The sequence below is a fragment of the Peromyscus eremicus genome, chromosome 4 (genome assembly GCF_949786415.1).
Source record: "Peromyscus eremicus chromosome 4, PerEre_H2_v1, whole genome shotgun sequence".
In the NCBI taxonomy this organism is placed as follows: domain Eukaryota; kingdom Metazoa; phylum Chordata; class Mammalia; order Rodentia; family Cricetidae; genus Peromyscus; species Peromyscus eremicus.
This window is the reverse complement of record NC_081419.1, coordinates 88,065,559-88,080,175: the sequence shown is the minus strand read 5'-3', so window position 1 is coordinate 88,080,175 and position 14,617 is coordinate 88,065,559. Positions and strand designations below refer to the sequence as shown.

Here is a 14,617-nt window from a genome sequence, read left to right as displayed (position 1 = left end):
AAAAATATCCATGGTGTATGTATGTGTAACAACATAGTTTTTAAAAGACGAATTTTAATCAAGAAAATTATATTATTATGTAATTTGGAGGGAAGATTAGTTACTTGTCTTTTCTTTTGTTAGAATTGTTTCTATGGTTGTTTCTGGTGTTTTCTGGATACATTGCTTTTCTTAATTGTATGCCTAAATTTAAAACCAAGTAGTGTTATTTTAAAAATGTTTCTTGTTATACAATATTCTTTATTATTGAAGTGTTAAAACAAAATGTGTAATTACCAACATAAGACTATAGAGACCGCTTAATTTACAGATAAATTTAGTTATCAAAATTGCTTTTATAAGCTACCATATAAAACTTAATGTTTATTATATCCAATGGAGGACGTATTTCCAGGAACAGGGGGACATGTAGAGAAAGAAATTGAAGTTAGCAGTATACGAAGCTATTAATAATATGGTTTTTACTCTTAATGTTTTCAAAACTTCTTGGCATACTTTTGATACTTGGTGTTCACTTTGACATCTTTCCACTTCTGTTTCTGGGCATGTTTCTCCTTATTTCTGTTTTGCTTAACGCTGACCTTAACCTTCAAGATGTCTTCTCATTACCCTGTTGAAGACCTTCTCAGACCTTCACCCACTCTTGCTTACTGTCCGTCAAGAGCAGCAGTCACCCTTGTTTCTTGCCAACTAACTCATCTTGTGAATTTGCTGGGCCCCTTTATGGAGCTGGTGAGGCTTGAGAATTTGTAAATTAATGAAGTCATCTGATGAACAAGTCTTGTGTTTGGTAAGCTAGAAACATGTCAGTGATGTATTAATTACAGTATTTTGGTATTTCTTCAATTTTCATTTCTAGAATCCTCAAGATGGATTTAGCCGATTGAAACGATGGATTATGATTGGTGATCACCACCAGTTACCTCCAGTCATTAAGAACATGGCCTTTCAGAAGTATTCAAATATGGAGCAATCTCTTTTCACTCGCTTTGTCCGGGTTGGGGTTCCTACTGTGGACCTCGATGCTCAAGGAAGAGCCAGGGCAAGGTGAAGATTCACTTCTAGTTAAGGATATAGGTTCCCTGAAACATCTTTTACATAAAGTTTAGCCTCCTCTAAGATCTAGGAACCTGCCCTCTACCAATCTGAAACCATGTTTATTACCCCCTATATAAGGTATATATTGACCAAATGAGTTGTTTTGTTCATTAAATTGATACTAAGGACAGAAAGGCTTCATTCCATCCTGTCTCCAAATACATGGCCTTAATGTGATTATCAAATCTAAAGCAAAAGTAAACAAGAGTAAAACACTGCTTCTTAACTTCATGAGTAGTGCCAACCACCTCACAGGTCCTCCCTGTGTCCCCACATCCAGACCTTCCAGGCTTTGTAGTTTATGACACATAGCAATGGTGTTCATACAGGAGCACAGAAGAGCTGTTATTTTTGTAACACCTTCATTCCCTTGACTCCTGCTTACTTGGAACAAGTAGCCTAAAGTTGCCAAAATATTGTTGCTAAAAGATGAGCAAACTTGGCAACTAAAAAATGTGGTTCCTTAAAATGTCCTTTTGTATACTGAAGGGTCCCACCTTGCTAATCTTTTGTGTTTGGGGCTTTGTCTTGGGACAGCTTGTGTAACCTCTACAACTGGCGCTACAAGAACTTAGGCAACTTGCCCCATGTGCAGCTTCTGCCAGAGTTCAGCACAGCCAATGCTGGCCTGCTCTATGACTTCCAGCTCATCAATGTGGAAGACTTTCAGGGAGTGGGAGAATCGGAACCTAACCCTTACTTCTATCAGGTAACACAGCAGGGCACTGGGGCTTATCTTGCATTTGCCTGGCTGAAGTGCTATGGGGTTCAGCAATACTGTACCATGTGGCCAGCTATTGAGAAAAAGAAAGGTTACAGCCTCACCTTTCCACACAAAAGCAGTCAGTTTCAGATGGATAGAAGATATACAAAGAATAAAAACTCAGTAGAAAGTACTAAAAGCAAATATTGACAAGTATATAGTGATGTTGTAAGAAAGGGCCTCCTAGTTAACAAATCAAAAATAATACAGAAAAATCTTAATTGATTTGAGAAAAAATAAATATGTAAATTAAAACAATATATTGAAAAGTCTGACTAAAATTTGTATAGAGAACTCAGTTGCTTTAAAAAAAAAATGGGAGCTGGAGAGATGGCTCAGCAGTTAGGAGAACCTGCTGATCTTGGAGAAGACCAAGTTTTGCTTCCCAGCATCCATAGGGCAGGTTAACAGTGGTCCATAACTCCAGTTCCAGGGGGTAGGTGCCTTCTTCTGGCATCTATGGGTAGTGCGCACATGCGCGCACGCGTACACACACACACACACACAGAGAGAACATACATGCAAGCAAAATACATACATAAAATAAAAATAAACCTTTAAAAATATTACACCAGCAGAAAATGCAATGAAGAGAAACACTTTACCTAGAAATAAACGAGTAAATACCTAACAGTAATAAATCACTAAGTCAGATAGTACTTGATTTTGCAATTCTAGTAGGAAAATAATTTGGTGCATAAATTGTCATATGTATTAAAAATACTGTTCTTGCTCTAGGTAATTCTTAACAAGAAGTTGAATGAGTTTATAAAGACTTAACATACTGAAATATTTTCACTACAAATTAGTTTGGAAATAATTTAAACAGTTATCAGATTAAATTTTTCGTTTTCTACACATAAGGAATACTAAAGTCATTCTCTCATATACTTAAAGCTTAGGAACAAATGTGACCTTTAAATGATAACACATTTAGAGCCATATTCAAAGTAGAAACATGTTTCCTGGTCTCCACCTTTGAAGGAGTTCAGGAGCTGATTGGTGTCTCCTGATAGCTTTATTGCAAAGTGGTTCCGAGTCCTTGCCTGAGCTACCTAATGGTGTTGATCTAAAACGTTATCCAAGGTACTCATCTGTTTCCTTACTTATTAATTCTATCTCTGTGTGAGTTTTCAGTGTATCAAGAAATAAGGGTATTCTCAAATGATGATTGCTATTAGTTAAATGTATTTCTGAAGTATTAAAAACTTTATCCCCCCAAATATGATCAATGTGCATTTAAACAATACATTTTTAAAAATTAGCATCTGAGACAATAATGGAAAAAATGAATAAAAGTCCCTAAGTTGAAGCAACCTTGACTTATGTGGCCCAGCTTCTAAAATGTTCATCAAAATATACTTGTTTTTCTGTTAAGCTTCACATCTGACTCAAGCAGAGCGCTGAATTAAGCAGTCTTCATTGCTCACATAAATAAAGAATTGGCTTCTATTTACTGAGAACTCAGTGTACTAATCTTGCCAAAAATACCTGAATCAAAACTGGATTTTTATTCAGCCTTAGCATTTATTGCATAAGGTCATTTCCTTGGGCTCTGGTTTGTTCTTTTATCTACATTGGAGCTGATCCTTAGATAAATGTGTTTTGCTACCAATATAGAAAAATGGAGATTTACAGAGTCATGTGGCTTCTTTTGTCTCCTGTCTTCCAAAGAACTAGAGAATTTAAATGAAAGAGATAATTGAGACTGTCTGTCACCAGGAACCTGGATATAAATGGTGTCTCTGAAGTTCATCCAGTAATTTTCCTCTTGCCTTTGCCTGGAATCCAGCTTCTCTCTTATCTTGGTGTTTGCTTTCCATGATGTGCTTATGTTCTTGTTTCACTTTCTCATCTGACACTTGAACGTGGTCTCTGCTGAACTGGATGAAGTAGCTCTGGGTCAGATTTCTCACTTGGAGGTTCAGTAAAGCCCTTGCTTTTGAGCTCCATATCACCCATCTTTAACCAGAATTTCCAGCTGCAGCCAGACTGCTGGTTGAGAGCACATGTTCTCACCTAGATGAGTCCAGTTCAGGTGGCAAAAGGAAGACAGTGGAAACAAACTCACAGGAAACATAGGAAGTGGGAGGGGCTTGGGAAGTGCTGTGCACGTGCAATCAGTTGTAATACTGCCACACGTACTCCAGTTAGACTGGACACTGTATGGGCTCCTTGGCTCATTTGCCCCTTTATGCTAATATTTGTTGTCACAGCTGCAGTTATATATAGTACGTTGTACAGACTATATATATATATATATATATATATCATGATTTTTGTGGCCCCAGGAATATTAACCTATATGTCCTGTGTTACAAGTATATTACAGACATCAGGGTTTTACCAATATTAACCTAGAATTCGGCTACCTTCAACTTCTCAAAAATACTTACTTATCTATCTAGGTTATTAACTTTTCACTTACAATGTGCTCAAAATAAGTAGGCGATCGATAGGTAAGCCTCTTTTGAAGCTCTTAAAAAGTAGAAACATAGGGGAATTCATGTACAATGTGGCTGTGCTTGCATTACAGAACCTTGGAGAAGCAGAGTATGTAGTAGCACTCTTCATGTACATGTGCTTGCTTGGTTACCCTGCAGACAAGATCAGTATTCTAACAACATACAATGGACAAAAGCACCTGATTCGGGACATCATCAATAGACGATGTGGGAATAATCCATTGATCGGAAGGCCAAACAAGGTAGTTTTATGAATGTAATATGTTTTCACATTCATCTTTTTGACAAGCTTTGAATTTATTATAAGTTGTTTATATTACTCCACTTTGTCTCACAGACAAGCTTTCTAGAAGGTCAAGATGGCAACAGAATTTCCATGTATAGTGTCTACACATGAGAAGACTTGCTTCAAAATGTCAATTCTAATAAAAGTCATTTTAAATAAGAGAGACTAATATAAAATGGACAAGTGAACAGGACTTATTTCATACAAGACCTCCAAATAGCCACTAAAGCATCCCTGCCCGTAATTAGTTGTCTTTACCATCATTAACTGTCAGGAAGATATAAATGAAAACACGGTAAGGGAGCAGAGAATGCAGTTCAGTCTGTAGAGTGCTTGCCAAGGATTCCTGAAGCCCTGGGTTCCATACTGTAATCCCAACTGGTGAGGTAGAGGCAAGAGGATCAGAACTTCAAGGCCATCCCCAGTTATATATCAGATTTGTAGCTTGGGCTGCATGAGTCTGAATAAAATTAAATTAAATTTTTAAGAATACAATATGGTACTTGTACATATCAACAGAATGGTTAAAATTGTAAAAGCTGATAGTGTCAGGCGATAGAGCAGCTGGAACTTGGGCACTGGGACATTGCTGAAGAGTGTATAAATTGATTCAGAAACTTTGGAAAGGACTTTGACAGTTTAACGAGTTAAGGATACATTTAACATAGCCCTGCAGTTCCCTTTCTGCAATGAAAACATGTCCACAAAGAAAAAAATGAATATCCAATGTAGCTTTATTCTAAATATCCCCAGAGTTAAAGCAACTCTGATGTCCTTTAACAAGCACATTCATTAATGGGAGCCTGGCTGCTCAGCAGCAGGACAGAGTGAGCATCTTAGGTACCACACAGAGAAGCTAAACAAGCCTTGTGCTATTGACAAACTGGGTGTAAGATTTCATGATTCCATTCCTGTGCTTATTCAGAGCTGGCAGAAAATAAGGGAAGTAGATCAGAGACTGCCTGGAGCTGTGAAGTTGCCTGCTTGTTTACAGTGGGGCCCAAGGTGATGGGCATTGTGGTGGTGGTGGCTGTGTGGGAGTATATGTTGTCAAAACTCACAGTACATAATTTGTACCTCTGTGAAATCCACTCCGAAGGAAGTGTTTTATAGACTTCCTAAAATCAGAAGGACCATGAATGGTAATTCGTGTAGGGGATTCAGTAAGCTTTGTTGAATTCGTAGAGCAGGGATGAAGGCCTAAGAGTTACAGTTGGTGGCTAGAATCTTGATGAACCCCCCTCCCTATTCATATGTGTGTTTTCCAAATGAATAAAAAGACTATGGAGATTTTCTTTTTTCCCTTTGACAAGAATGCCATGAACAAATACTAGGGACACACACTGAATAATAAGTGAGTATACTTAGCTATATTTTTTGAGTATTTGGGATGCCACTTAATAAGCTGAACATAGCCTGCCTTCTGAAGCTTGGCAGTCTAATGGTGGAAGGCTGTAGATTCCAAGAACAGTTCTTTAATTGTTAGCCATAGTAGACAAGTGCTGCAGACAAGAGTGTGAGTAATGGGAAGACGTGGTCCAGGGTGCTTACCATGCTCTAGTGGCACTCACTGACTTGTCTTTGAAATTCCAAGTGAGAACTGATATGATTAGGTGTCTTCTGGGATAACTTAAAGGTAAGCTGCTTGTTTCTAGCATTTTGTGTAGACTGTGCCTTGCTGTACTTTTGAAAAGATAACACATTCCCCACCTTTTCTTCCTAGGTGACAACTGTTGATAGATTCCAAGGTCAACAGAATGATTACATCCTCCTTTCTCTAGTGCGGACCAGGGCTGTGGGCCATTTGAGGTGCGTGAGGTTCAAACTCCAAACTCTTACCCAAGGTTACTGTCTGTTGCAGTTCTGAGCTTCAGTGAGAAAGTAGTTCTAAATGTGCTCAATTAATTGCTATAATTAATCATTATGGCAGCTTGTAGGACTTCCTGTCAGAATAACATCAGGCCCCTTATGTAGTTTATCAGTGCTGTTACTGCTGACTGTTGACCTCATAACGCCGTAGCAATTGCCGTTTCTTCCTCATTCATTTGCATGCAGAGAATTAAGACCGTGGGGTCTTAATAGTCTTGGATCTGTTAGGAACAGCATCAGGAACCAAAGAAGCTAACGTGGAAGGGAGCCTCTTCAGGAGCATTTTTTTTTTCAGTGCATAAGGCTTTTTCTGGTTTTTCTCTCCATACCATCTTTCAGCTTCCTGAGAGGATAAAGGAGCCATTTGTTCTCCCAGGATTAAGAATGATCCAAACAAACAATAACCTATTTTTATCATTTTGTGATGTATTTATGTATTAGAGATTTATGGGAGTAATATCTTCTTATTACAAAGCAGCCATTTGGTTTTATATAAATCTTCATCTCATGTGACTTACTAGCAAAACTCAGGAGAGCTGGAGTTCATTGTCTTAATTTATTCGATGAGTATAAAGAGAAGGTTCTCCAAGCTCTCATAAATTGTCATTAAGTCCAGATCTCTTTCAGTCTTAGGTCAGAGTCTATTAGGCTGCTAATCTTTATGGAAGAGTAAGCAAAGACAGTGTTTTAAGAAACCATTACAAAGTGATAGCGTTAAAGTTAGCTTATTTTTGCTTATTGAAGTATCAAGCATAGAGTTAGTTAGGTCTTTTCTGAAAACAGTTTTTTTTTTTTTTCTAACTGACATAACTACTGTCTGAATGGCCATCTTTGTTGACCTAAGTCCTCTTAGCTTCAAGTGTGACTATGTAAATGCTGTGTCCTTCTCTTCTTCTGTGGGTGCCTGTCCTGCACTTAGATACATGCAGACAAAACACCTATACATGTACAATAAAAATAAACCTGTTTTTAAAAATTCAGTAACTTGAATTCCATAGGAATCTCTGCCTAATTTTCTGAAAACTAAAAATGATTATGAATGGAGGATTTAAAAAGAAGGTGGTCTCAGTCTTGCCACACATCTCCAGATTTTCTGATTAAAAACACCTTTATCCATCCGTTATTTGGCAGTGTACTAGCTTCTGGATATATAGGAATAAATTTAGCTTTCATGATCTCCACCCTTGAGGAGTTTGGGGACCAGTGTGGGACACATTCAAATAATTGGGAAGATTCCTTTGCTTGAATATGCCCCAAATTTCAATTCCATTCTCATGTGCTGTGTAGTGGCTCATGTAGCCACTACAGTACCAATGACTACAGTAAACGTTCTCACAGAAGGACCTGGACAGTGTATTTGCATGTATCCAGAGTAGAGCCTCCTGGATGTGACAAGGAAACCGAGCACAGTAATAGAGTGATTCCTCAAAAGCAGTTTAAGCTGCTTCCTTCCTCCAACACTCCATTTTTTTCCTAGACAACATTGCTTACATTTTCCTTTCTATTTCTGTGAAAGAACGCCTACTAAGGAGTTCTAGCACTTACCAGTGTTGAGATCTCTGAGTAACTCTACGTTAGGAATGTGAAGAGAAGCAAAAAGAATTACTACTCTAAGGTAAAACTGGTAAATTTTCTAGGAAGTAAAATTTTATCTTGATAGAGCCTGGGAATTTGCTAGGCAGAAAAGTGAAAGAAGGTGGTTGTCATAGTGATAGTGATGCAGTAATTGGTGACTGTCACCTGACTCCTCTAGGATTCTGGTAGGGCTACGTGGATCTTTTAAACCAGTACATTGGTTATATTGTCTCTCATACGTGCACACACACATTGACTAGCAAGATGTTATCAATGAAGCGTTTGCTTTCTGGGTTTACTGATCACATACATTGATTTGCTTTACGTCTATTAAATCCTTAAGGTTTTTATTGCAATAGCTTATACTGAGACTATTTAGTGGATTATGTAAAACAAGGAAAAGGGGGATGCATACATACATTATTAATTTCAAACTATGCTAATTATTTTGTTTCCTAAAGGGATGTCCGTCGCTTGGTGGTAGCCATGTCAAGAGCCAGGCTTGGCCTCTATATCTTCGCTAGAGTATCCCTGTTCCAGAACTGTTTTGAGCTGACTCCTGCTTTCAGTCAGCTCACTGCTCGCCCGCTGCATTTGCATATCATTCCAACAGAGCCTTTCCCAACCTCCAGAAAGGTAGGCCTTCTGTCACTGTGTAGAGCAATATGTCCCAAATGGGACAGCGGATTCTCTTATAGTGACCACTTTAGTGAAAATACCCAATCACTGATATGAAATGCTCCTTACACCAAAGAACTGAATTATATAAAAATAGTATCTGCTAACACTGAAACTTACTACGTATCGGGAGTTAACTCCATACGTTCGTTGTCTCATTTGATCTCAGTAGCACATCTGCTCAGGAGGCTTTCCTATTATGCTACATGTACAGAAGCTGAGGGTAAGAGAAGTTAAATAGTTTGCCAAACATCAGGTGGGTGGAGGAGCCAGAATTTGAAAACAGACAGTCTGACTCAAGAATTCATGTTCTGATCACCTCACGACACCTCTCGTCATCAGTTGTCACTTACCAGAGTAATCTAGTTAAGTTCTTACAAAGTTTGCATTCTGGGGTGGTGGGGCAGGAAAACACAGACAGCTTAACCGTCTCCTCTCTCCCATCCCCCTTTCCCACTGCTCTTCCTCTGTAGGATGAAGTATAATGCAGTTAGTTCATCCCTACTTACATTCTTGCACACAAAGGCACAGATCCCTGCTTATACTCTTACTGCTACTTTATTTTCTTAGAGCATGCTCCAGACTTGGGGTTTTTGTTTTTCATGTAATGAAATGTGCCAGAGGTCCATTAAATTTTAAATAAAATTGTCTTAAATATACTCAGTAAACTTATTTTTCACTTCCCTAAAACAAACAAAATAAGTTTAGTGTGTTTGTTTTTTGGTAATGTTTACCACTTCTCTTTAAAGACTTTTCTGTTTGCTTGCTTATTTGTTTTGTTTTTAAGAAACGCTGCTCTGAGAAAATTGGAGGAAAGGGTTGAGGGGTGGTTGGGGGTGGTAGCGTCACAAAAGCCCTGAGTACCGCCTGGATAGCCGCCCGCATTTCTACACTTGGCTCCTTTATAGACTCGCTATTGTGTGCTTGCTACTGTAAGGTAGGATCCTTTTTTCCTGGAAAACTTGTTTTTATATTCACAGATTTCCACATTGATCCCCACAGAAAGCAGCAATAAGACTTGGCATGTGATCAGTGATTACAAATAGGAAAGTTAGCAGTCTTCTAAGGTGCTGAAGGAGACAGGCAGATCTGTTAGTGCAGTTGCTTCACTGCTAGAGTGATCTTTCTCAGAAACTGCTTCATGAAAGTCCCCTCATCTCACTTCAGACTTGCAGAAGCTAGCTTTCGGGCTGCTGCAGGGAAGGGGTTTGCACTGTGACAGTGTCTCAGAAGAACCTGACAGATGCTGCAGAGCTTCAAAACAGGGATTTATCACTTCCATGGCTGACAGGCTACATATAGTAATAATAAACGTTCACATCTTGTACTTCAGAAAAAAAGAGGAAAAGTAGTTCTAATATTTTCATTCTGAAACAATTGTAGATTCTCTCTGGATTCTAGACAGTAATGGAAATTGTTGCTTTTAGACCAGTGGTGCTCAACCTGTGGGTCATGACCCTTTGGGATCACATATCAGATATCCTGCATATCAAATATTTACATTATGATTCATAACAGTAGCAAAATTACAATTATGAAGTGGCAATGAAAATAATTTTATGGTTGGGGGTTACCACAACATGAGGAACTATATTAAAAGGTTGCAGCATTAGGAAGGTTGAGAACCACTGTTTTAAACCATGTTGATTTATTTTCTCTATTCATGAGGTTTTTATCTTAATGATTCTTTGATATTAATTCACATCCTGAAATTCTTATTTTACTTATCAGCCCAAAGTTGTATTAAAACTTATGACTCTCAGCTCTGTTGTCTTTCATTTTTCTGAATTTTCATGACGTGCTTTCTGGACTCTGACTTTGGAATTTCATGTCCTCCATACTTTCGTGGTATTTATAGATTCAGAAACGGGCTTTTATACAAATGATAGGTTCTGGGTTTTTTTTCAGTAGATTCTTCACTCTCTTTTTGCTTCCTTATAGAATGGAGAAAGACCACCTCATGAAATACAGGTAATAAAGAATATGCCCCAGATGGCGAACTTTGTGTACAATATGTACATGCATTTGATACAGACTACCCATCATTATCATCAGGTGAGTTTGCTCAGGGTTGACACTTCATTTCTCTAACTGTGGAATGAGTCTTAAAACTAATTTGTTATGGGGAGTCTACAGTCAGACATTGTTATTCGTGTAGCATTCATATTTTAATAACCTTTCTGTAGATACAAACTGGCATCAAGTAACTTGCTCAAAATGTACTATTTGATGCATTCTATATTTATCATGTCTGTATGTACTCCTAAAACTATCAGCTTAATATAGATAATGAACATAGCCGTTGTCCCCACTTTTCTCATGTCACTTTGTACTTCCTGTCCTTCTCTAAGGGGTTGATTTCTGCCATCATGGACTACACTCTGCTTTCTAGATATTCACACCAGTGCAAGCATCCAATACGCACTCTTACTTTCTCAGTCTGCTGCTTCTCAGCTTTTTTTTTTTTAACCATTCATGTTGTTGTGTGCTAGGAATGGTCCCTCCCTTTGACCTGTTGGTGGACATTTTGGCTGTTTCCATTGTGGGATAATACAAAGAAACTGTTGTGAAAGACTTTGCACTTCTGCCTCCAAGGAGAGTTGCTGGCTGATCGGTTGCATACATGCTTAACTCTTTAAAGTGGCAGCCTGTTTTTGAAAGTAGTTTTTCAAATAGAACATTCTGTTCTGTCCAGGAGCATGTGAGTGTGGTCACTCTACATCCTCACCCACACTTGATTCAGTAAGCCTTTTTTAGCAGGAACAGTAGGAATATAGTGAGCTCAGTATGGCTTAAGATTTTTTGGGGGGGAGGGGGGTGTTGTTGTCTTTTAGAATTCATTTTCTTCATTTGAGCATCATTTTGTATTGTTTTTAGCCCCCTACATATCCTCTTTTAGGATGAATCTGTTCACATGTATTATTGTAATGAGCTTTCAGAGGTTCCCTTTCTTCCAGCTACAGGTCCCTTATCAAACACATGGTTTTATAAATTTTTTTCTTTTTAAAACAGCTTTTAGTAGAGTTTTGAATTTTGATATCTAATACATAAAATTACTTTACTATAATTTATTCTTGTATGTCCTAAAAATACATACTTTAGCCCAGTTGACAAAGACTGCCCTCTACCAGTTACAGTTCAGGTTGTGGTGTTTACAAGTAGGCTAGATTTTGAGTTTATTTCCAGCAAGGTTCCATGCAGTATTGTGTTTGTTCATCCATATGTGGATATTCTGTAGTTTTACTGCCATTTCCTCAGTAGACTATTTTATTCTCTTTTGAACTACTGCTTGTGACCTTAGTCAAAATAATAATAATAAACCCAAAATAATGGAGTGTCTACATGAGTGTTCTTTCTGGATTCCACTTGATTCCTCTGTTCATTATGTCTGTCCATCCCATCACCGTCACCGTGCTACCCGGATTACAGTACCTTAGAGTAAGCAGATCTTAAAATTAGACAAAATGAATATTTTAGTTCCATTCTTTTTCAAAAATGACCTATTTTACCTAGACTCAGCCAGCCAATTTCTAGCCCTATAAAAGCCCACTGTAATTGAAATAATGTCTCCAGGAGAGAAATTATTCAGGGTGAATTTGGGGAAGTTAGTACCTTACCAGTTTCAAGTCTGTCTCTTTTATGAACATTATATACCTCCATCTCTTAGCTCTGCCCTGAGTGTCCATTGCTATTGAGTGGTACTTTTAAAATGTTTTCAAATTTCTGACTAGCTAAACAAAATCTAGGAGGAAAGAGTCTGTGGTGTTTGCTCGCTCCAGGCTGCCAAGGCATTGAGAAAAGGCTTAGACGGCTCTTCTGCTCTCCAGATGAGCAAGGCATTGGGCATAGACGGCTCTTCTGCTCTCCAGATGAGCAAGGTGGGAGCTGGAGCTCGGCCCTTCCTTCCCTCCCCACCACGTCCTGGTCTTAAAAAGTGGTTTTCCTCATAGACTCCTCCAGTGAAGGTGGACCTCAGGTTGATGTGGCAGTCCATTCTAACCAACCACTGTGCTTTCTTAGAAGATTATCAAAAATTCCTTTGATTAAAACTCTCATAACTTTTCATGTTGGTTTTTACTTCTATGTGACACATAGGTGTATTCTTTACCATTAGCAGAATCAAGGTCATTGTTCAAAAGTGTCAAATTATATCAAAAGGCTAGCAGTGTTTAAAAAACTGTAGCAGAAGCAGTGTGTTAAGAAAATGGTGTACTATGAGAGCTTGCCCAGCTTTATAAGCTAGGTTCCTGACAGTCACGTTCATGTGGTATTTTTATTAGACTTTCTTACAACTACCACCTGCGATGGTGGAAGAAGGTGAGGAAGTTCAGAGTCAAGAGACAGAAATGGAAGCGGAAGAAGAAGCCATGGCTGCTCAAACTAACCTCATCCCCAGTCCATCAGAAGCCAGCTTGAGTCAAGAGTCCCCACCCTCTCAGCCTGCGTGCTCCAGTCAGACTGAGGCAGCCTCCAGTGAGATGGAAGATGTCTCTGCCCAGGGCGATACTGCTTCTGCAGCCGAGCCTGCCTCTGCAGCAGCAGAAGCTGCCACACTAGCAGATACTGCTTCCGTCCCTGCAGAAACCAAATAGCCTCACCGAAGCCTCTCCCGGGACATTCCATTTATAAAGTCTGCACAAAGTTACCTTTTGTATTTCACACTTGCTATGTGACTTTAATGACACAACTAATGTTCCGTCCTTATTTTTATTAGCTGATTTCCTTGTTTTGTATATTTTTTTATTTGTAAATAATATAAACAACTCCAGTTTTCATTTGTTCATTCAGAAGAGAAAATAATTTTGATTGCTGAATGTATCTGTAATAATACTTGCATTAAAAGAGTTTTCTATGGAATATATAAGGCATACTTGCCCTTTTTCTTTTCAGGTTCTTGTGTAGCTCAGCCTTGGACTTCACAGCTAAAGACCATGAACTCCTGATCCCCCTGCTCCCGCCTCCCTAGTTCTGGGATTGCTTGCATTCTCCTCAACTTTCTTTTATGCCCTGCTTGGGATTAAACCCAGGGCCTTGTAGGTGCTAGACAAGCATCCTGCCAGGTAAACCTCAGCCCAGCCCATGCCTCACCAGTTTAGTAAAGGCCTCTAGAAAAAAAGGACACAAGATCCTAGAGTTACCTTCAGCAGCTGGGAACAGGATCCCAGGTGGGTAGCAGGCTGTTTCTCCACGCACACTGTCAAGCACTCAAGCCTGTAGCCTTTCCTCCCATTTTTCTTCCTGTAAGGACATAAATAGCCATGGGGTAACGGTCTCTGTAGTCTGTCAAGAACATGCACATATTTTCTTCTCTGAGCCTGAAAATGATTTAAAGTCACCAAGGTATGTGTGGCCCATGGGCAACTTGTAGCTATTATACAGCCCAATCCAAAATCATAAACTGACTTAAAACTTTTCAAGTGTTTTGCAATTTTTAAAAAATTACATAGTTCTTTTGAAGATGTACTTATTTTCATTTTGTGTGTATTTGGGTGTTTTGCTTGCATGTGTATCTGTGTACCACATGCATGGAAGTCAGAAGAGGATATCAGATTCCCTGGAACTGGAGTTAAAGATGGTTGTTAGCCTCCATGTGGGTGCTGGGAATTGAACCTTGGTCACCAGTACTCTTAATCCCTGGACCATCTCTCCAGCCCAATTGTGTTGTTCTTAACATAAACTTGGGCATAATGTCAAAAAGTTTGACATGCCTGATTGTCCAGTGGAGTCTTATTTATTGGTAGGACCCACTTTAGCCCTAAGGAGTGAGATCCTTAGACACAGGGCAGGTTCTCCACAACACAGTGGCATCAGATAAGGCTAGTGTGACAGAAGCAGGGTTCCTCATTCAGCTGAACAGGAGTATTGGCAGGACCCAAGTCTGGG

At 38.9% G+C, this 14,617-nt stretch overlaps 1 protein-coding gene across 1 annotated transcript in view; it reads left to right on the top strand.

Moving 5' to 3' along the window:
* Nucleotides 1-13,598, top strand: part of Aqr (aquarius intron-binding spliceosomal factor) — a 77,981-nt gene extending 64,383 nt beyond the window's left edge. Inside the window, exons 29-35 of the mRNA XM_059261107.1 lie at nt 860-1,047; nt 1,636-1,807; nt 4,398-4,568; nt 6,336-6,421; nt 8,518-8,692; nt 10,676-10,789; nt 13,015-13,598. Of these exons, the coding sequence (XP_059117090.1) occupies nt 860-1,047; nt 1,636-1,807; nt 4,398-4,568; nt 6,336-6,421; nt 8,518-8,692; nt 10,676-10,789; nt 13,015-13,326 (1,218 nt within the window). The 3' untranslated portion in view covers nt 13,327-13,598. The remainder of the gene's footprint in view (nt 1-859; nt 1,048-1,635; nt 1,808-4,397; nt 4,569-6,335; nt 6,422-8,517; nt 8,693-10,675; nt 10,790-13,014) is intronic.
* The last annotated feature ends 1,019 nt before the right edge of the window (nt 13,599-14,617 follow it).